Source organism: Mesocricetus auratus, unplaced genomic scaffold, assembly GCF_017639785.1.
Source record: "Mesocricetus auratus isolate SY011 unplaced genomic scaffold, BCM_Maur_2.0 Super-Scaffold_100041, whole genome shotgun sequence".
Classification (NCBI taxonomy): domain Eukaryota; kingdom Metazoa; phylum Chordata; class Mammalia; order Rodentia; family Cricetidae; genus Mesocricetus; species Mesocricetus auratus.
This window is the reverse complement of record NW_024429218.1, coordinates 5,144,760-5,168,964: the sequence shown is the minus strand read 5'-3', so window position 1 is coordinate 5,168,964 and position 24,205 is coordinate 5,144,760. Positions and strand designations below refer to the sequence as shown.

At 43.0% G+C, this 24,205-nt stretch overlaps 1 protein-coding gene across 4 annotated transcripts in view; it reads right to left on the bottom strand.

The window, feature by feature from the left end:
• Ttc29 (tetratricopeptide repeat domain 29) overlaps nucleotides 1-24,205 on the bottom strand; it is a 192,935-nt gene that overhangs the window by 131,069 nt on the left and 37,661 nt on the right. For all 4 annotated transcript variants that reach the window (XM_040734839.1, XM_040734836.1, XM_040734837.1 and 1 more), the window contains one exon: nucleotides 14,310-14,495. In XM_040734839.1, coding sequence (XP_040590773.1) covers nucleotides 14,310-14,495 — 186 coding nt within the window. The remainder of the gene's footprint in view (nucleotides 1-14,309; nucleotides 14,496-24,205) is intronic.

The following is a 24,205-nucleotide window of genomic DNA, read 5'->3' as shown; positions in this document are numbered from 1 at the left end:
AGGATTTGAGGGCAGAGAAGGGGGTACCGGGAGATGTCATGGGAGATGTCCCTGGCAAACACAGCAGGGCCCACGCTGGAGAGCAGGGTCCCTGCAGACACCTTCTCCTGCTGCTGCCCTCGACTTCTGCTCTGTTCCTCTGAATATTTTCTCAAATTCCAAATGCATTCCCTAGAATTGGGATTTACAAGCCTGATACTGACCTACTCCAGCACCATGCACCCTTCACAGGCATACTTTAAATGACAGGTTCACCAGGGAACACTGAAATTGCCTTGTAAATGTGAGGAGTAGAGAGCACCAGACACTTTACTAAGCCTGTTTACCCTCAGAACAATATTCCAAACAGTTAAGAAGACACAAAGCAGGCCGGAGAGATGGCTCTACAGTTGCACCTGCTTGTTGCTCTCCCGAGAAACTCAAGTTCAGTTCACCACGCTCACATCAGGTAGCTGACAGCTGCCTGCAACTCCAGCTCCAGGGGACTCAGTGTCCACCTCTCCCTCCGTGGGTATCTGTACACACACATCCGTAATAAACAATCTCCCCATGACCGCTTGCACAAATGTTGAAGCTGTTCTGTGTCCGCATCTCTACTGCTGACGCTGTCCCCTCTCACGGCTGCTTTGCTACAGAACAGTCACAGTACTCACTGATGATGCTGTCCTCCCCCTAAAAGACTTTTTAAGTCGTGCCTGTGTGCGTCTGTGTTAGCTGGGAAAGTCAACTTACGAGAAGGAAAGGCTATTTTTGCTCCTGGTTTCCGCTGGTTCTCTGTTTCCGGTTCTGTGGTGCGATAGAGGATCCGGGCAAGGGGGCTCGCTGAAGCAGAACCGCCTGTCTCATTACATGAGAAGCAGAGCTACAGAGGAAGAGCCAGATTGCTGAGCTAGTTAACTTCCTCTGTGAGGCCCACCCCTAAAGGTTCCACCGTGTCCCAATAGTACCCTGGGCTGGTAACCAAGCCTCCAACTCGTGCTTTCCAAGGACTCTTCAGTGGGGCTGAGTGCTAGTCCCCAGTACCTGTGAATATGACTGCAATGGGAGGGAGGGTCTTTGTCCAGTTCTGATGGGACAGTGTGGCAGCCTGAATTCAACATGACAGCCACATATAGAGGGGGGATGATGTGAAGACGGTTCAGTAAGCCAAGGAATGCCCTGGGCCACCAGAGGCTGGGGAGGGCATGAAACAGGCCTTTCTACCTGGATTCCAGAAGGAACCAAACTCTGGGGTCGTCTTGATTTTGGACTCCAAGCTTCCAAAACCATGAGTCCACATATTTCTGCTGTTTAGGCCACCTAGTTAGCAGTATTTTGCTAAGGAAGCCCCAGAAAATCAATACAGCACAGTGACAAAGATTTCTTTAAGTAACAAAAGATATTGCTTCAGGGAAAAACAATATGTCAAGGATCTACTCAGTGCTCATGAAGAATGTGATACTCATTTTAGACATGCCACACAGTACAATCATGTGGGGAGTGATCAATGGAATGGTATCCAAAACAACACAAAATGACTTTCAAAAACTCTTTAGTGTCTCTTACAAATAATCCCTCCCTCGCATTTTGGCTTTTTATTTTATTACATATTCTGTTATAAATGTAATTTTATTTTTATTCTTTAACATTTGAAGTGAAGTTGATTATTGAGGTATTCAGTTCCAAAATTTCCTTAAAAATATAATCATTTAATATAACCAAAGATGTCACATCAAAATTGATAGAAATTTCATTGTAATTCCTTATTTGTCATGGGATAACATTTGCCAGTTTATTAGAAAAACAACCTTAATAACTAAAAGACATGCAAAGGCTATATCAGTTTTTAGTGTGGTATTTTATTTTCTCTTCATTTTATTAAAAATTAATAGAGATGTAAGCGCTGTTGAGAGAATTTAAGGCCCTTCAGATGTACTGGGGAGGCCTCTAGAGAAGGGTGTTGAAGCAGAATGATGGGGGACTCAGTTTGCAGGGTGAGCCCTTTTACAGTGTTAGAACGGATTGCTCTCTCTCTCTCTCTCTCTCTCTCTCTCTCTCTCTCTCTCTCTCTCTCTCTCTCTGTGTGTGTGTGGGGGGGTTCAGTTAGAGCAAAACCCAGCCAGTTGAAAACTCTCAGAGCCACTATATTAAAAAAAAAAAGAATGAAATGTTTTGAAATGTTTTAAGAGATAATGATGGAGACTGAAAAACCTCAAGAGCTCCCAACCCAGGATCACGGAGTAGGAGAGGGTGAGGCCAAGGAGACAGAAACATGAGTTCCCTGTATAAACTGAATGATCATCACATAGCAAAGGAAGAGGCCTTAAATATCAGATGAAACTTAAGAAATAAAAATAACAATTGGATGGGCAGGTGAGACGAGTCAGCAAGTAAAAGCCCAAGGCCGATAACCCGGGTTCAATACTGAGGGCCAGCACGTAGGAAGGGAAGAACCAACCCTACTCAGTCGGCCCCCTGACCACCACGCATGTGCTGGGACATGTGTACATTCACAGAAACACACAGAGTAGATGTTGTAAAATATCAATGAAAACCTGTGTTTTCATACACGGAGGTTTGAATTAATGCTAGTTGGCAGGCGTTGAATGAATGCCTCAGGTCTGTGCTTACATGGCATCAACCTAAAAAGAAGCCGCTGCTGAGCTGCTTTAGGAGGCTTTAAGTTGAGCACACCCGGATCCTCTCCCAACTCCACTTACTAACTCTGGCAAGTGGGTAAGCATGTGCTCGCTGAGCACGGGCTTCCTTGTCTCTAATGGGCGGCTGGCACACATAGCATCTACTCTTAGCTTGTTCTCTGATTTCTGTGGCTATATGCGCCACCTTATTTATTTATTGGGGTGAAAATTTTTATGAGAAGTGGAGCTAGAGCTTTACATTAACTTCTTTATGCTTCTCTTAGCTTTGACCTTCTACGACTTAAAAATTTTTATTTATGTGTGTGTCTTTGTGGGCATACGCCATGTGTGTGCAGGTGTCAGCAGAGGCCAGAAGAGAGCAGAACACACCGTTAAACACTCAGTCATCTCTCCAGGCCCATGAATTATTTTTTATAACACAAAAGTGTTTGAGTGATTTACTTTTTAAAGTCTTCCATGCTGCGGCTGGACAGATGGCTCAGTGGTTAGAAGTGCATGCTACTCTTGCAAAGGTCCCAACTGTGGTTTCTGGCACCAGTGTCAACTCACAAGTGCTTGCGACTACAGCTCCAGGGTGTTCAACACCACTTGCCTCCTTGGGCATGTACACTCATCGTGCAAATAAACTCACACACATACATACAAATACACATACATATAAAATTAGAAAACTAAAAAAAAAGCATTGGCCTTTTCCATGTTTATCATCTGGTTAAATTGAATTGTTTTCTTTCAATTATTTATTCTCTTAGTTCAGTTCTTATTTAGTGGCTTTTCTCACCAATTTGTAAACGCCCTTTACCTAAGAATGTTAATTCATGAATTCATGGTTATGATTATTTAAAATAGTTTCTACTTTTGCCTAATGCATTGAAGTTGGGTCTTTGAAAACCAGTTTTTAAAACTGGACTTCTAATTTCTCAGTTTTGTTTCTATAGATCTCTACTCCCTCCTCTAGCCTCGTGCTTCTGGACAGAGACAGAGCTGGTTGGTGGAATTCGGAACTCTTGTCCTCTCTGGACTCGGTCTGCAGAAGATGTGGTTTCTGAACTGAGAGTGGCTTTGAGCAGAGCCATCTGCGGGGTCTGGAGGTTAGGGTTAATCCTTGGGATGCTGGAGCGATGCCCACCAGTTAAGAACCTTGCTGGTCTTATATAGGACCCAGCACCCATATGGTGGCTCGCAATCGTCTTTAACACTAGTTCCATGGGATCTGATGTGCTTTTCTGGATTTCACGGGCACCTGGCATGCATGTGGTACATACACACACATGAAGGCAAACACACACACATAAATAAATCTATTTTTAAAAATGGAAATAAAGAGTAATCTCCAAGATGGCAGAGAAGTTGATACCTCTGAAACCTGCTGTCCAAGCAGGCTCGTGAGCAAACTCTGTGTCCTCCTTTCTTCTGAAGCTATCCTATACTTGGCACAAGAGGGACATAATCAATAAAGGCTTCCGTCGTCACTTTGCCTTGTTTGGTTTGTGTTTCAAAGGTTTTTCCCATGGAAGACAATAAATATGTAGCCATATATCCTACCTGTTCTTTGTAGTTCATTAAAAAATGTCTCTCATGCAGTTTCATTTTAAAATCAGATCTGATATAATCTAAGGATGTGTGTCAGGACCACACCTAATGACTTCTGTTCCTTTTGTGGGTGATACTTAGGATAAACTGAATTTTTGGTGTGTGTGTGTGTGTGTGTGTGTGTGCGTGCACGCGTGTGCGTGAGTGTGTGGAGGTCAGAGATTGACACCGGGTAACTTGCAAGGTCCTTTGATCACTCTCCATCTCAGTTTTTTGAGGGTTCCTCGTTGAACCCGAAGCCCATCGATTCAGCTGTACTGAGTGGCCATGCACTCCAGGCATCCACTGGTCTCTATTTCCCCCAGTGTGGAACTCTGCCACCATGCCCAGCTTTTGCATGGATGTTAGGGATCTGAACTCAGCCACTCTCCCAGTCCCAGTTAAAGGGATCTTAGTGTGGTTGCTGGCAATGGTCCTTGGGGATATATGTGTGATTCTATGGGAGGGAGATGCTTATGGGACTCACTGATACCTTAGCAACTATAGGCAGTTCATGGCTACTGGGAGAGGGAAAGGGATATTTCTTTGAGGGTGTGGGCATGGGTCCCACACCCATGCATATACAGGCAACACTAAGTGAATTCAGTGGGTTATTTAAAAAGGAAGAGAAGGCCTTGACGTTGGGAAGAAGACACGTTGGGGGTAATTTGAAAAAGTTAGAGTAGTGGGGTATGAGCGAAATATGTTGTAGATGCATGAAATTCTCAAAGAATAAATAAAACTATATTAAAATATGTTGTACATGCATGAAATTCTCAAAGAATAAATAAAACTATATTAAAATGACTCAGTTCATTTTAGTAACATTCAAAGGGTTTCTGTTTTACTCGCTAGACTAAATACAGGCTTAGAATAAATTAGAAAAAACAAGCTAATGTTTATATTTCCCATTTGTACTTTATTTATACTCTCTTTTTAATAGATGCTTGTTGAAAAAGATTTAAAAATTATTTTGCACTCTGGTAAGGACAATAATAAGCATGTCTTATAAGTGTTAAAACTAAAATAAGCTAGAGGAGTAATCAGCACTATTCCTAAGTATTTGGTAAATATGAAAAATCATAAAGAGAAAATGAAAATTATTTTATTTTACTATACTTAATTTTATGTATCATCTACTAAAACCATTTAATTTCTTTTGGTAAATACAGCTTTGGAGACACTTGATTTGAATGTTTACAGCTAGTTCTTTTTCTTGAGACTTTCCTTGTCTGGAATGTCTCATTTTGACCTGTTTGGTTCTAGAACACAGCAGACATGGAAACTAGGTTCTCGGTGCTTTTGAAGCGGGGATCTCTAAGTGTGTTTTCCGGGGCTGTGTGGGAGAACCAGGATGCAGCCTGCATACTTCTCCCTCCCATGCCCATCTCAGGCTCCCAGAGTCCTGTCTCTTTTCTTCCACGGAACTCTACAGAGGTCTACTCTTTTGTCTCTGGTATTTGTTGCTGAGATGTGAAAACTGAGCCTTGTTTACTTCCTGTCTCAATACGGTGTGTTTTCTCTTTGCATGTAGATAGATACCTCTCTGCACAAAGAATTCAAAAACTTTCAAGGAGTTTTCAAAATATGGATCTCTATTAAGGTTTGACTGGAGCAGAAAATATATTTTAATTCTAATTTTAAAATACTTTTAGGGTCACCAAAGATTTCTTGAGATAATTCTGTTTACTACTTTAATTTTAATTATAGTGAATTCTTCCCATAGAGACCCCCTATTTATCATCGTCTCATTGCCTTCATCTCTTAGTCTTCCTTTTGCAGCTTGAGGCACTTATTCAAGTTGGTTGTAGGCACCAGAGATGCATATTTACGATGGGCTAGAATCCCCAGAGCTAGGATGCAAAGACCCCTGCAGGCTAGCATCTCAGAAAGCCAAGGTCCTTTGGACCCTCAATGGAAGCCCATTGGGTGGGTGCGAGAGGAAACTGGTCTTGACCTTGACCCTGTCATCTCTCATGGCAAGGAGAGGTTGATGTTTTCCAAAACTGAAAACCTCCATAGCTAGTCTTGCTAAGACTGTAAGCACAGGCCTCTGCCCCAACCCTTTCCCCAATTCCCTTTCTGGGGAGGGGAGGATGCCCAAATCCTGAATGCTCAGCGGCCTTGCATCAATGCTCTGCCTGTCCAATTGCTACCATCTTGGGTCCCGATCATCCCAGGAGGGTAATGACAGTTCCTGAATCATAGAGCAGCCTATAAACTAAAGGGGCCTGAGCATGCTCTGTTCTTCCTGCCTTCGTGAGTCCCCTTGCTGAGGGCTGCAGCAGTAGCAAGGTGCTGCCAGAATAGTTTGCTGTGGTCTCTTGCTAGCACGACAGCTGTCCCTGCAAACTAATCACCTACCCAAGCACCCACAACAGGCTTCTGCTAGGAAGCTCAAACTGGCATCAGCGCAACAACTCAAACTGAAGTGACAAGGGTCCACCCAGAGTGTGACTAGCCTTCAAGAGTCAATGACTCTTAGCTGGAATCAGCAGGAGGTTAAGGCTCTCTGCTTGGAATGCTCTGTGTGTGAGAGAAGGGGAGAAGAAGAAGGAGAGATGGCCCAGAGGTCAAGAGCACTGAGACTTTTCTTCCTGATGTCCTGAGTTCAATTCCCAGCAACCACATGGTGGTTCACAACCATCTGTAATGAGATCTGGTGCCCTCTGCTGGCCTTCAGGCATACATACAGACAGAATACTGTATACCCAATAAATAAATAAATAAATAAATAAATAAATAAATAAATAAATATTTTTTTAAAAAAAGGGGAGGGAAGGGGAAAGAGAGGCAAAGAGGAAGAAGGGGAAAAGGAGGTAGGGAGAGACAGAGACACACACAGAGACAGAGATTGACTTGTGGAAGGAAGTTACCTAGGGTGTGAGATACTTTAGGGACAGGAAGTTGACACTGTCCCTAATAAAACAAATGATAAAAAATGACATTGGAGGACATATTCCTCATGATCATTAAGGACTAGGACTCTGAGAGATGGCTCAGTCGGTAAAGTTCTTGCCATACAAGCATGAGGACTCAACTTTGATCTCCGGAACCCATGTAAAAAAGTTGGTTATGAGTTCTGGGGAGATAGTTCAGTGGGTAAACTGACTGTCACCCAAACTGGGAGATCAAAGTTAGACTTGCCAGCGTTCATGTAAATGTCAGGCAGCCATGGGGGTTCTCCTATAGTCCTGGGGCCTGGGAGGTAAAGACAGAGTATCTTTGGGGTGAGATGGCTAGATAGACTAGCTGAATTAGTGAGTTCTGGGTTCAGGGAAATCTAGGTGGATACTTGACATCAACCTCAGACAAAAATGAGTATATGTACACATAAGCTCCCACACACATGAACATGCGCACAGACCACACATGTACACATGAAAAAAAAAAAAAAGCTGAGTATAATGGTAGGTACACGCTTGTAATTTCAGAGTTGTGGATCCAGAGGCTGGCGGAGCCTAGTTTTGCTGCCTAGTCAGTGTAGCCTAATGAGCAAGTTCCAGGTCAATGAGACATCCTGTCTCCAAATCCTAAGTGGAAGGAGCCTAAGGGATAACACCCAGGGTTGACCTCTGGCCTACACATGCTTGGGTGTATTCACCCCCACACACGTGCATCTCCCCAGACTCATGCATGAATTTAAAGGGCAAAGGCAGGTAGGGAGAGACAGAGACACACACAGAGACAGAGATTGACTTGTGGAAGGAAGTTACCTAGGGTGTGAGATACTTTAGGGACAGGAAGTTGACACTGTCCCTAATAAAACAAATGATAAAAAAATGGATAGATGAAATAGGGGAAGATGACTGATCTCTCCCCATAAGCATACAAGGATAAGAGAGAGTGGAAATTCTACTCCTTTTCAGTGAAATCAAAATAGTAAAGGAACAGTCCCTTAGAGGTGTGCTCTCCTCTACCGCTATGGCCAGAACTGCCCTCCACTCTTGGATGAGACAGGAATGAGCTAGTGGTCATCCTAGTGTGTTTTCTCAATGGTCCTAGAGATGTCTGGCCTCCAGGTAATGTGCACTGACACGTTATCTAGTATCTACCCAGCAGACTGACAGTTAGCAATCAATTCTAGGACTTTCACTGAGGTGAGCCAAGCACGAAGGCTCTTTCTCTCTTCCCAAGTTTCCCGGACACTGGAAGAATTCAGGGTCTATGTTGTGAAGCCCACTTTACCTTAACGTATTCTGTGCTGATACCATGGTGGTGGCCCTCTGGACTGGAAAACATGCTCTTCTTAAGCCCGTTTCAAAAGTATCCCCTGCCTGTCTCTGCATGCATGCTCAACACCCACATTTATCACTCAAGAACATTGTATGCCTTTCCCCTTTCTTACAGCAGTCTGTAGCTGGACTCAGAGTCCGGGGTGGACTGGAGTGGACTCCCGAATGCTAGGAAATGGTCCTTGGAAGCCACACACTGGAACCGGGAGAGAAGGAGCAGGGCCTGGGAAGGCATGGTAGACTGAAGTGAAGAGCTAACTTGTCCAGCGCTGACCCTTCCAATCTAGTCCATCAAAAGAGAGACTGGCCTCCGTACGGCTCTGTGGAAATAAGCTAGTCTCCTTGCTAATGTCTAGTGGGCAAAAAGCAAGGCTTCGTGGGAAGGGGACGGGCTGCTGTCTCCTCCACCAATGCACCTCTCCCACTCCCTCCCCTCACCAATAATGCTGCTACAACTCAAGCAGGGCCAGGCACCTTGTGATGACAGAGAAAAGGGACCCCAGCCCTCTTAAGATGACAGACAAAAGGCTGATGTCATACCATCCTGCTATGTGTCTTGGCCTCAGCCCCTCCAAAGGGAAGAAAGAGATGGCACTTCCCTCTGGTCACATGTTCTTCTAGCCCTCCAAGAACTGCTCCAGAATTAATGAGCACATCTCCTGTAGCTCCAGTATCTGGGCACTGTCTGCAATGCTCACCAGATACAGCATGAATGTTCCTTGTCCCTGAATCCTGGCTACACGATAAGACCCTTACAAGTAAGACTGTGATTCTAGAAGAAGATGCAGCCAGTGACTTGCTGTAAGAACTAGTTAAGCACCTGGTTCCTCCATGCCTGCAAGTCTACAGGTATTTTCACACAAGAAAGCCTGCCTGCCCTTGAGCCAATGGGAGCCAGGGCTCACTGTATATGCTTCAGCCGTCTTAGCCACAGTGGGACTTGAGTCTCTGTTTTATTTGACTTGGCCAAGGGGCTGTGGCTGAGAACTGGTCACATCTGTGCTTATGGGCTGCACATCACCCCTAACTGCAGCCATGTGCCCAGTCTCCGACAGTGGCAAGTGCGTTTGGTCCTCATTTGCTCTGCAGTCCCTTGAAGGAGCTGGAGCCCTGCCCTGAACCATAGCCTGCTTGCTTGGGCCCTGAAAAGCTGCCCATTGCCATCTGCTGGCTCCCATCCTCTTTAAACCGGAATGGGGCACCCATGGAATCAGGAGACGGCCACCTGCTCGGGGCACAGCTGCTGCCTACATGTTGCTGTGGGGCCTCCATTTGCCTGTCTGGACCAATCAGGTCAGAAGAGTGGAAAGGACAGCACCATGGTCTCAGCAGGAACCCTACAGCCAGGTGAACTCCCTCCATGCTAGCTGCATGCATTGACACTCTGTGAGTTTACGACTCTGGTGAAAATCCTACCCCGGGCTGCAGGATCTGCACAGCCAGATCTCATCACCAAGCTCTCAGTCTCTAGACTCTACTAACGCTGGCCTGGCTGTTTGTTCACACACAATACAAATGTGGCTGTAGAGCTCAGCACTGTTTAAGGACACAGACTGTGATTTCACATCTGACAAAAGGCACTTCTTTCCGTTTTTTAGATGTGTTTTAAAAAATTTACATACCAATTCCAGTTCCCCCTCTTACCTCCTCCCTCCCCCTCCATTTTCACCCCCCGCCCTGCTCCTCAGAGAGGGTAAAGCCTTCCATAGGGAGTCAATGAAGTCTGTCCCATCACCACGGTGAGGCAGGACCAAGGCCCTCCTCCCTGCGTCTTGGCAGAGCAAGGTATCTCTCCATGGGACATGGGCTCCAAAAAAGCCAGTTCATGCACTAGGGATAGAACCTGGCCCCACTGCCAGTGACCCCACAAACTGCCCAAGCCATCTACCGTCACCTGCATTCAGCAGGCCTAGTTTGGTCCCATGCAGGTTCCACAGCTGCCAGTCCAGAGTCAGTGAGCTCCCACTAGCTCGGGTCAGCTGTCGCTGTGGGTTTCCCCATCATGGTCTTGACCCCTTTGCTCATCACTCCTCACTCTCTCCAACAAGACTCTGGGAGCTCTGCCTAGTGGTTAGTGTGGATCTCTGCATCTGCTTCCATCATCAGTTACTGGATGAAGATTCTATGGTGACAATCGAGGTAGTTATCCGATTACAGGGGATTCCGCAACCTCTCCACTATTACATAGAGTTTTAGCTGGGGTCATCCTTCTGTATTCTTTTGGATTTCCCTAGTGCCAGGTTTCTCCCTAACCCCGTAATGGCTCCCCCTATCAACATACTTCTTTCCTTGCTCTCCCTCTCTGTCTTCCCCTAACTCGTCCATCCTGTTCCCTCATGTCTCTCCTCCTCACTCCCTTTCTCTTCTCCTCCCTCCTTTTCCACCTCTCCCTCCTTCCCACACTCAAAATTTACTCAGGAGATCTTGTATCTTCCCCCTTCCTAGGTGGATCTTGTATGTGTCTCTTAGAGTCCTCTTTGTTACCTAGCTTCTCTGGAGTTGTGAACTGTAGGCTGGTTAGCCTTTGCTTTATGCCTAACATCCATTTATGAGTGAGTACATACTATATTTGCCTTTCTGGGTTACTTCTATCAGGATGTCTTTTTCTATTTCTATTCATGTGTCTGCAAATTTCAAGATGTCATTGCGTTTTACTGCTGAGTAGCACTCCATTGTGAGGACATCTAGATTGTTTCCAAGTTTTGGCTATTATGAATAGTGCTGCTATGAACATAGCTGAGCAAATGTCCTTGTGGTGTGAGTGTGCATCCTTTGGGTATATGCCCAAAAGTGGTATTGTTGGCTCTTGAGGTAGAATGATTCCCAATTTTCTGAGAAACTGCCATAATGATTTTCAAAGTGGCTGTACAAGTGTGCATTCCCACCAGCAATGGGGGAGTGTTCCCCTTACTCCACATTTTCTCCAGCATAAGCTGTCATCAATATTTTTTATCTTAGTCATTCTGACAGATGTAAGATGATATCTCAGAGTTGTTTTGATTTGCATTTCCCTGATGGCTAACGATGACTGATTCCTTAAAAGTCTTTCAGCCATTTGAGATTGTTCTGCTGAGAATTCTCTGTTTAGCTCTGTGCCCCATTTTAAATTGGATTATTTGGTATTTTGATATATAGTTTCTTGAATTCTTTGTATAGCTTGAAGATCAGCCCTCTGTCAGATGTGGGGTTGGTGAAGATCTTTTACCATTCTGTAGGTTGCCATTTTGTCTTGTTGACTACATTCTTTGCTTTACAGAAGCTTCTCATTTCAGGAAGTCCCATTTATTAATTGTTTCTCTCAGTGTCTGTGCTACTGGTGTTTTATTTCCAGAGTGGTCTCCTGTGCCAATGTGTTTAAGGCTACATCCACTTTCTCTTCTATGAGGATCAGTGTGGTTGGATTTATGTTGAGGTCTTTGATCCATTTGGACCTGAGTTTTGTGAGAAGTCAAACTTTTACTGTTTGCAGATAATATGATAGCTTACACATGTGACCCTAAAAATTCTGCCTGGGAACTCCTATAACTGATAAACAATAATGTGGCAGGATACAAGGTTAACTAAAAGAAAATCAGTAGCCCTCCTATATACAGATGATAAATGGGCTGAGAAATAAATCAGAGAAACAACACCCTTCACAATAACCACAAACCACGTAAACTATCTTGGGGGTAACTCTAACCAAACAAGTAAAACACCTGTATAAGAAGAACTTTAAGTCTTTGAAGAATGAAATTGAAAGAGTATTAGAAAGTGGGAAGATCTCCAATGCTCTTGGATAAGCAGGCTTAACATACTAAAAATGTCAATCTTACCGAAAGCAATTTACAGATTCAATGCAATCCCCATCAAAATCCTAGCACAATGCTTCACAGACATCGAAAGAACAATACTCCATTTCATAAGGCAGTTGTAAAGTTAACCAACAGACTCTCACTTTAACATAGCTTCTAAAACAGAGTCTTTAGAACATTTCAAAGACAAACTTTAACTTTTTTTTTTTACTGTGCATTTTACCGTGATGTAAAGCTTGGACATCTAAATGTGAGCAATCCTAGGGCCTGCAAATGCTGCCTTGCAGGAATCCACTGGGATCACACTTTTCACACTCATCTTGGCCCAACCCCTACGTCTGTCATCAAATGAGATGACCAACCACAGTACTACTTCATACAAGGTTAAGGGATACTCCCAAGAGTTGTGGCATGAATGAATGAATGACCAAATGAAATCGTTACATCAGTGGTGCATAAATATGGTCACCAAAATTTGCTCAGAGATTCTAAAGCTCAGGGGGAGGGAGAATGGGCACAGACCATCCATTCGGCAAGGTGAAGGATTGGAGATGGATCACCCAACAATGCAGATTTACTCAATGCACTGAACTATACATTTAGAAAGTTGGACTCCATGAGACCAGGACTTGGTCTTGTTCACTGTGTTGCGCTGGGCAGTAGGGTCTAAGCCAGTATTTGATGAATGCCTGGAGCATTGAATACTGAATGAATTTTGCTCAGTTGTAAGCTCATGACAGCATGGTACTCTGTGGCACAGAGTTGCTTATTTAAGTAACCCTCTATTTTGAGATATTATAAACTGTAATTGTAAAGGAATGATATAATTCATCCTCGTGGGTATCTCTCAACTGCTTCTTCTGAGTTATGTCACCGTGGCGGCTTTTTAGCTATAATCCCTCCCATAGTTAGCATCTCAGTTCCCCTTGAAAGCCATGCCTTTCCTTGTCCAAATACACAGAGGCTCAACTTCAAACAAAAATGCTTCCCTTTCTGTCTCTCCTTTCCACTGCGATACCACTCAAAGCAGGGTGTTCCTCCTGTCCTCCTGCAGCTATGCTTCCTGTTTCTGCCTGTCTAAATCCCAGCAATCTCCAAGTCCTATCAGTACCCCTCAGCTTCACCATGCGTCGCCTGAGTCCAGTCTGCAGACTCTCGCACCACAGCTGGCAGTTCCTAGCATCCCCTGTGTTGTTCACATTACATGGTCCCTGATCACTTTGTAGTGTGCCATGCTCTAGGGCAAAACCCAACTTAGCTGTAGCTTCTCAGAGCACAGAAACTAATTTTAATTTAATTTTGTTTCAAAACCTGTATTATCCTAGTCACAAAATTATATATATATATATATATATATATATATATATATATATATATAAAATCAATCTGACCACCTCCCCAAAGAAACTTAGACTTAAAATAGCAGGTTCATAAAATATTTTCGTTTTCCTCTACATACATTTTGCATATTATCTGCATACACCCTTTGGCACATTTCTTAACTTTCTATGTGTAACTCTTGATCAGTCATCATTCAACAGCTTCCAGAACATCTTGTTACTTGGTGTTGATTTGGGGTTGTCTTATTATAACATTAAACATGACGCTTTTCTTTAAAGAAGCCTTTCCTTCAGCAATTACTGTAAAGTCACAAATAGAATCTGGTTTACACAGTTTTTATACTTTGATCCGAGGAGGAGGAGCACTAGGAAATTCACAAAGGGACTTTTCATTTTTCCAAACAGTTCTGTAAGTGAAAATTCTATTACAAAATAGACAAAGAGGGGTTCCGTGCAAACAAAACAAACAGAGGGGATTGAGGAAGATGGCAGAGGACGCAGAAAAGACGTGGGGACGACTCCAGAAGACGGGCTGGCCGCCCCGGGCTGGTGGCTCCTGGAGGGACACCCAAGAACCCTGCAAGGAAGGTTCTTCAAAGAACACCGAGGCTAACTCGTTTAGCCACTCGCTTTTGCTTTTTGACTGCAATAATTAGCCTCCTTCCGTCCAGGTCCTTTTCCCGACTCTCGGTCTCAGGCTCCCCCACACCCCCGAGGACGGCCACTCACCCTCTTCCTCGAACAGAAGGCCCATGTGTGCCTGCGCCTCCGCTTCCTTCTTCCCGCCGTCAAATTTGATCCGCTGAGCAATTTTGAAACACCGCTCATAGAAGTGATTCCTCACCCACTTGTCTTCAGGGTTGTCGAAGTAACAGGCCAGAGCATACAAGTTGTTATACACTTCTTCGTAGTATTCTTTATAAAGAGGGAAAGCATACTGTGTGTGAGAAACGCAGCTTAGGACACACTGGATACTGCACATTACTTCTATATTTTTCTTAAGCGCATTATCAACTGACTTGAAAATTAAATCTAATGCAAAGCACCATTTATTTTAACTATTAAAATAATCACATTAATCAAAGGATGTGTACATGAAACAAGTGACAGGTAACTTTCCAGAAATGCAGACACACTGGAAAGTAAGGCATATATGGTTGAAACCGAACTGGACAGTGTCTGTTAGGAATGTGTTCCTCTTGGAAGAAGACAGTGGTGTCAGTGGTCTCATATATGTAAACTGGGGGAAGGGGAGGGGAGGAGGAAGGAGGGGAGGAATTAGTCCATATCCCAGTGATGGATCTAAAGGCGGTCATCACTAAATAAAAGCAAATGCAAAAAGGAAGAAAGGAAATGGAAACCCCAAGGTATTTTTATCCCAAAAGGGGATAATGTGGCTGATTTGTTCAAGCGACTCTGGTCAGGATGGTATACACGCTTCCTCTATTTTTCACCAATGTTTCTAGAAATGCAAGTGTGCAGTGGTACCAAAAGAGTAGGCTTCTATGCTTCTTTCTGTTTGGGGTATTTTTTTTATTGAAAATGTGTACATACGAGGCATTCTTTTTACCTAAATGTCTGGTAATGCATTACATGCATCTTTGTACATTCCTTTTTTCCTAAGGTGATGTCTGTATTTGTAAGAGAGTAACTCTCGCTGTGCTTGGAGACTTCCACGGTGGATTCCATCCCTGCAGCAGGAGCCAATGCACCCAAGCATCCTAGTCTCCTGCTCCACCCATGTGACTAAGACTATCGGGGCCTGTCTCCAGGCCACACTTCTGGGCCTGGGGTCTACAACTGGGACTTTCACCCATCCCAGTGGGATCCAAAGTACCTCAGCATCCTAGTGCATTTCTCCACCCACAAGACCAGGAAGTGGAGAGCTACCAGAACATTGGACTTGCCTACACCCACCAGAAGGGAATCCTGGTCCCACAGCCACCAGGAGAGGAAGAGGCATCCTCTGAAACCCACTGCAAGAATGGATGGGAAGGAGACAATATGAAAACATAAGGAGCAACAAAAAAAAAACAGTATGACACCGCCAGAGTCCAGAGACCCGACACCATCAAAACTAGAACACACTAACACAAATGAAGCAGAAGACAATGACATTAAAAACAACTTTATGAAATGAAAGAGGCCCTCAAAAAGGATATGGAAAAATCCCTTAAAGAGATGGAAGAAAAAACAATCTAAAAAATGCAAGAAATGGAAGAAAAGACAAAACAAAAATTGGAAGAAACAATTCAAACAGTGCAAGGGCTGAAATCTGAAATAGAAACAATAAAAAAACACAGTCTGAAGGAATGCTGGAAATAGAAAAGCTGGGAAAACAGTCAGGTACTACAGATGCAAGCATAACCAACAGAATACAAGAGATGGAAGAGAATCTCAGATGTTGAAGATACACTAGGAGAATTAGATTCATCGACCAAAGAAAATTTTAAGTCCAAAAAATCCCTAACACAAACTATCCAGGAAATATGGGACACCGTGAAAAGATCAAACCTAAGAATAATATGTATAGAAGAAGGCGAAGAAACCCACCTCAAAGGGCAGAAAACATATTCAACAAAATCATAGAAGAAAACTTTTCCAACCTAAAGAAAGAATGCCAATGAAGGGGCAATAAGCTTACAGAACACCAAACAGAGTGGACCAAAAAAAAAAAAAGAAGAAGAAATCCCCTTGCCACATAATAATCAAGACCCCAAACATACAGAATAAAGAAAGAATATTAAGAGGAGTTAGGGGAAAAGGCCAAGTAACATATAAAGGCAAACCGATCAGAATTACACCTGACTTCTCCATGGAAACTCTGAAAGCCAGAAGGTCATGGATAGATATTCTACCAACATTAAGAGACCACTGATGCCAGTCAAGACTACTATACCCAGCAAAGCTTTCAATCAATATGGATGGAGAAAACAAGATATTTCATGACAAAACCAGATTTAAACAATACATACCCACTAATCCAGCCCTACAGAAAATTCTGGAAGGAAAACTCCAGTTCAAGGAAGTTAACGACAACCAGAAAAACATAGGCAATAGAAAATCCCACTCTACCAACAGGAGAAAGAAAGAGAGGTGGAAATCCACATACAATTCCACCACCATCAATCATTCCAAAACAAACAAGAATGAGTTATCAGTGGTCATTAATTTCCCTCAATATTAATGGTCTTGACTCATCCATAAAAAGACACAGGTTAACAGAAGGATTAGAAGACAGAATCCATCCTTCTGCTGCATACAAGAAACACACCTCAGCTTCAAAGACACACGTTATTTCAGAGTTAAGTGTTGAGGAAAGATTTTCCAATCAAATGGACCCAAGAAACAAGCAGGGGTAGCAATCCTAATAACAAATTAGACTTTAAATTAAAATCAATCAAAAGAGATGAAGATGTCATTTCATACTCATTACAGGAGAAATCCACCAAGACGAAGTCTCAATTCTGAACATCTATGCCCCAAATACAAAGCCATCCACATTCATAAAAGAAACATTACTAAAACTCAAGGCACATATAAAACCTCACACACTTGTAGTGGGAGACATCAAGATCCAACTCTCACCACTAGACAGGACCACAAGATAGAAACCTAACAAGGATACAAGGACCTAATAGAAGTTATGACACAATTGGGTTTAATAGACATCTATAGAACACTCCATCCAAACACAAAAGAATATACCTTCTTCTCAGCTCCACATGGAACCTTCTCAATAGTCAACCACATACTTGACAACAAAGCAAACCTCAACAGGTACAAAAAAATTGGAATAACTCTGTGTATCTTATCAGACCACCATGCTTTAAAGTTAGAATTCAACAGCAACACAAACCGCAGAAAACCTGCAAGCTCATGGAAATTGAATAATGCACAGTTGCACCACTCCTGGGTCAAAGAAGAAATAAAAAAAGAAATTAAAGACTTTCTAGAATTCAATGAGAATGAAGACACAACATACCCAAACTTATGGGACACTTTGAAAGCAGTGCTAAGAGGAAAGTTCATAGCACTAAGTACCCACATGAAGAAACTGGAGAACAGTCACACTAGAGAATTAACAGCACACCTGAAAGCCCTAGAACAAAAGGAAGCAAACTCACCCCAGAGGAGCAGACACCAGTAAATAATTAAATTGAGGGCTGAAATCAATAAAGTAGAAACTAGGAAAATGGTACAAAGAATCAATGTAACAAAGAGTTGGTTCTTTGAGAAAATCAACAAGGTAACGGCAGTGTATGAACATGCAAATTAACAATATCAGAATTGAAAAGGAAGATATAACAACGGACAGTGAGGAAATCCAGAGAAACATTAGGTCATATTTTGAAAAGCTGTACTCCACAAAATTTGAAAATTTAAAGGAAATGGACAAATTTCTGAATAGATATCATTTACCAAAATTAAATCAAGAACAGATAAGCAATTTAAATAGTCCTATAACAGCTAAGGAAATAGAAGCAGTCATCAAAAGTCTCCCAAACAAAAAAGCCCAGGGCCAGATGGCCTCAGTGCAGAATTCTACCAGAAATTCAAAGAACAGCTTATACAAATTCTCCTCAAAGTATTCCACGCAATAGAAGCAGAAGGGTCTTTGCCAAACCCTTTTTATGAGGCTTCAATAACATTGATACCCAAGCCACACAAAGACACAACTAAGAAAGAGAACTTCAGACCAATATCCCTCATGAATATTGATGCAAAAATACTCAGTAAAATACTGGCAAATTGGATCCAAGAACACATCAGAAAACTCAACCACCATAATCAAGTAGGTATGCAGGGATGGTTCAACATACAAAAATACATCAATGTAATACACCATATAAACAAGCTGAAAAACAAAAATCACTTGATTATCTCACTAGATGCTGAAAAAGCCTTTGACAAAAATCTAACACCCCCTCATGATAAAGGTCTTGGAGATATCTGGGATAACAGGAACATACCTAAACATCATAAAAGCTATATACAATAAACCAACAGACAACATCAAACTGATGAGAGAAACTCAAGGCAATTCCTCCAAAATCAAGAACAAGGCAAGGCTGTCCCCTTCCTGCATACCTCTTCAATATTTTACTGGAAGTTCAAGCTAGAGCAATAAGACAACAAAAGGAGATCAAGGGGATACAAATTGGAAAGGAAGAGGTAAAACTTTCACTATTTGCAGATGATATGATAGTTTACATAAGTGACCCAAAAAAACTCCACCAGGGAACTCTTACAGCTGATAAACACCTTCAGCACAGTGGCAGGATACAATATCAACTCAAGAAAACCAATAGCCCTACTATATACAGATGATATGAGGGCTTAGAAAGAAATCAGAGAAACATCACCCTTTACAATTGCCACGAACAACCTAAAATACCTTGGGGGTAATGCTAACCAAACAAGTAAAAGACCTGCATCACAAGAACTTTGAGTCTTTAAAGAAAGAAATTAAAGAAGACACCAGAAAATGGAAAGATCTCCCATGCTCTTGGATAGGTAGGATCAATGTAGTAAAAATGGCAATCCTTCCAAAAGCAATCTTACAGACTCAATGCAATCCCCATCAAAATCCCAGCACAATTATTCACGGACCTTGAAAGAATAATTCTTAAGTTTATATGGAAAAACAAAAAACCCAGGATAGCCAAGACAACCCTGCTCAACAAAGCAACGTCCGGAGGCATCACCATCCCTGACTTCAAGCTCTATTATAGAGCTATAATCCTGAAAATTGCTTGGTATTGGCACAAAAATAGACAGGTAGACCAATGGAATCAAATTGAAAACCCTGAGATTAATCCACAAACCTATGAACACCTGATTTTCAACAAAGAAGCTAAAATTATACAATGGAAAAAAGATAGCATCTTCAATAAATGGTGCTGGCATAACTGGATGCTGGCATGTAGAGGACTGCAGATAGATCCATGTCTATCACCATACACAAAACTTAAGTCTAAATGGATCAAAGACCTCATAATAAATCCAGCCACACTGAACCTGCTAGAAGAGAAAGTGGGAGTTACCCTTAAACGAATTGGCACAGGAGGCTGCTTCCTGATTATAACACCATTAGCACAAACACTGAGATCGACAATTAATAAATGGGACCTCCTGAAACTGAGAAGCTTCTGTAAGACAAAGGATATAGTCAGTAAGAAAAAAGGCACCCCACAGATTGAGAATTCACTAACCCCACATCTGACAGAGGGCTGATCTCTAAAATTTACAAAGAACTCAAGAAGCAAGTCTCCAAAACACCAAAGGATCCAATTAAAAAGTGTGTCTGAACTAAACAGGGAATTCTCAATAGAGGAGTCTAAAATGCCTGAGAGACACTTGGAAAAGTGCTCAACATCCTTATCCACTAGGGAAATGCAAATCAAAACAACCTTGAGATACCATCTCACTCCTGTCAGAATGGCTAAAATAAAAAACTCTAATGACAGTTTATGCTGGAGAGGATGTGGAGAAAGGGGAACACTCCTCCACTGCTGGTGGGAGTGCAAACTTGTACAGCCACCTTGGAAATCAGTATGGAGATTCCTCAGGAAAATGGGAATCAGTCTACCTCAAGACCCAGCAATTCCATTCCTAGACATATACCCAAAAGATGCCCATTCACACAACAAGGATGTCTGTTCCACTACGTTCATAGCAGCCTTATATGTAATAGCTAGATCCTGGAAGCAACCTAGATGCCCCACAACTGAAGAGTGGATAGAGAAAATGTGGTACATTTACACAATGGAATCTTGAAATTTGCAGGCAAATGCATGGCACTAGAAGAAACCATCCTGAGTGAAGTAACCCAATCACAAAAAGTCAAACATGTTATGTGCTCATTCATATATGGATTTTAGATATGGATCAGGGGAGTGTCAGCGTACAATCCTTGTGCCAGTGAGTCTGGGAAGCAGGGAGGTTCCCAAGGGATATGCATGATACCCCAGAGAAGTGGAATGAGCCATGATCTCCTGAGTAAATTGGGAACATTGGGGGAGGGGAGAGAGAACCAGGAAAAAGAGAGGGGGATAAGAGGAGGGCAGAAGAAGGCATGGGGGAGCAGGAAGGTTGAGCCGAGGTAAGACTAGAGGAGACCAGGATGAGAGAGACCATAATAGATCGAGTCATTATAGGCTTGAGGAGAGAGCTGACACTAGTGAGATCTCCAGAGATCTACAAGGATAACACCAACTGGCAAACTAAACAATAGTGGAGACACTACATTAATAGCTCCTCCTTGATGGTAAGGTTGATGACTACCCTATATGCCATCCTAGAACCTTCATCCAGGGATTGATGGAAGCAGAGACAGATCCCCACAGCTAAACATTGAACTGAATTCCTGGAACCCAGTGACAGAGATAGAGGAGTGATGAGCAAAGGGGTCAAGATCTTGCTGCTGAAACCCACAAAGACTCAAGACTTGCTGCTGAAACCCACAAAGACAGCTGACTGGACAAAGGGGGGCTCTTGAACCCCAGACTGATGCCTGAGAGGCCAACAGGAGACTGATCCAGACTCCATGAATGTAGTGCCAGGGAGGAGGCCACAGAAATCACGGGGGCCTTGGGTAGTAGATCAGTGTTTACCACGGTTAATGAATGAGCTTTGGGAGCCCATTCCAAATAGAGGGATGTTCTCTCAGCCTGGACACATGGGGAAGGGCCTAGGTCCTGCCCTGGATAAAATGACAGACTCTGGAGTACCCCCAAGGAGGGACTCACCCTCCCTGGGGAATGATATGGGGATTGGATGGGGGACTAGGGGAGGGCTGGTGGAGGGTCATGGGAGGAGGGGTGGAAGAGGGAGCTGGGATTGACATGTGAAGCATTCATGTTTCTAATTTAAATAAAACCATATACTGAGGAAAAAAGAGTGTAACTGTGTGTGTGTGTGTGTGTGTGTGTGTGTGTGTAATGTGTTTCATGAATGCTGCTGCAATAGTGAACTTGAGCAAATATGTTTGTGTGGTAACAAACTATGCCTTGTTCCTGTAACTCTAATGGCCCACACCAGCCTCAAACATGTGATAATCTTCCTGCCCACTGCAGGCGTGAGTCTCTGCTTCCTTGACTAAATTTAAATCACAGTCACTGTGCACTGACATCCTGAGACCAGCTGCTCATCACCACCAGTCGGGGCAACTCTTAAAGTGACCACCATTGTGGACAATCTTGGCCATTATATAGTGTATGAGACTAAACAAAAAAGCCTGGAAGAACCAGACTGACCATCTGAAAGGCAGCTGTCGAAGCATGTAAATAAGTCACGTCAGTATTTCAAAAGCATGTCTTTGTGTGTATGTGTGTGGAGAACAGTGTCAGGCCTATGTGTGTGGGTACATACAGTGATTTGAATGTAATTGGCCCCCATAAGCTCATAGGGAGCGACACTCTTAGGAGGTGAGGTTTTGCTGGCATAGGTATGGCCTTTTTGGGGTAGGTGTGTCACTGGGGGTGGGCTTTGAGGATTCTTATACTCAAGACACTGCCCAGTTGACTTCCTGTTGTCATCAAGATGTACGTCTCTCAGGTATTTCTCTAGCACCACGTCTGCCTGCATGCTGCCATGCTCCCCATTGTTATGATAATGGACTGAACCTCTAAAACTGTAAGTGAGCCCCCTTAATTAAATGTTTTCATTACAGGAGTTGCCATGGTTGTGGTGTCTCTTCACAGCAACAGAGATCTTAAGACAGAAGTTTGTATCAGGGACTGTGGTATTGCTGTGATAGGCTAGACCATGTTTTTCTTTGGAGGAGTTTGGACTTTGGTACTTTGGGTTAGGAAAGCAGTGGAACGCTTTAAGCACTGTTCAACGGGCCTGCTAGTAGGAGCATGGGAGACAGTGGTGCTGAGGGTGATCTGAACTCTGGGGGTTCACTCAAGAGGTTTCAGAAGAGAAAATTTTAGTATGTTGCCTAGAAATCATCTTTGTGTTATTTTGGTCAGAAAATGGCTGCCTTTTCCCTTGTCCAAAGAGACTGCCTGAGGCTAAAGTGAAGAGTTTTGGGTTAATTCAATTGGCAGAAAAGAAACTCAGAACAGCCTAGTGTAGATCCCATCATGTAGATATTAGTGGCCACTCTAATAAAGATTTGTAATGAAAAGAGCAAGCTGAGCAGGTAGATTACAAAATGAAAATTTTGAGGAGAAAAACAGCACCAGGAAATGGAATGCAGCTCAATTCTGTGTTCAAGGAGATAAACGGATTAAGCAATAGAATAAAAGGAGTGGTGACCTCCGGGCAAGACCCCACCTATTCCTAACTTTCCAATTTGAACAGAAACTACAGAAAAGCTTAGAGCCAGGTGTGGTAGGTCACACCTTTAATCCTAGCACTGGGAAGGCAGGTGCTGGCAGATCTCTGAGTTTGAGGCCAGCCTGGTCGACAGAGAAAGTTTCAGGACAGCCAGGCTTAGGCAGGGAAGGACTGAAAGCTGGTGAAGATGTAGTTGAGCAAGGGGTTCCAGCCCCAGCAAGCTGCAGACCTTGGCAGTTTTAGCCACGTGGTTCTGGCTTTAGAGTTAAGGATAGAAGAAGGGGGTTAAGGAATAAAGCCACTGAGGCCAGGCATCTGTCAGGGGTGTCCCTGAATGGAGGCCCAAAAGGCCATTGTGTAAAGCTGTGAAGGTGAAGCCTGGATTGCTTTGGAGAACCCAAGATGTTAGAGATGCCGGGGTCATGGGATACCCGCCGAGGAGAGCTGCTAACAGGGGGTGGAATTAGCCCAAGAGAAAGAAGTGTATTGCACTCAACAAGCTGGTGAATGGAGCGTTTGACACCAGATATGAGATTTACTTTAGAATTCCTCCAGCTGGATTTTAATTTTGTTTTGGTCCGTTATTTCCTCATTATACTCCCTTCCCTACTTTTTGGTAATGTATATCCTGTGCCATTATATGTTGGAATTATGTGATCTGTTTTTTATGTTGATTTTATAGGGCATTACAGTTAAGAGACTGTATGAATCTCAGAAAAGACTTTGAACTTTTAAACATTGTTGAGATTGTGAAGACCTAGGACCAGCTGCCCAAGGATGGCCCCGTCCACCACGGGCTGGGCTCTCCCTCATCAGTCACTAATGAGGATCTTAAGGAGACATCTTCTCAATTAAGTTTCTCTGCTTTCAGATAGTTTGTGTGTCGAATTGACATGAGACACACACTGCTTTTCCTTCAGTGCTGGGGTCTAACTCAGATCTTTAAGCGTGCACAGACGTATTATCCATGCAGTCATTTCCTCGGCACCTCAAAGACACTTCTAAATCCTATACCTTCTTCCCAGAAACCTCCCTCATGTGCATTTCTCACCAAGTGTGAATAGACATTAAACTGTATTTTACCAAATGTTTCATATTTACTGGTTAGAATTTCTATTTACAGCTGCCAGGTGGTAAGATATCCCAACCTTCTATTTTATTAATGTGTATGTAAACATTTTCTTCTTTTTAGTAAATTAAGATAGAATTTAAAATAGGACAGAGTATTTTTAAAGTGTAAAAAGCTTAATTACACAAGCTCCCAGGATTCAAGATTTGAAGGCAGCCTATCAGTTGAACTGTTTTTCTGTAGCCGCATCTGTATTCGTCACATTCTA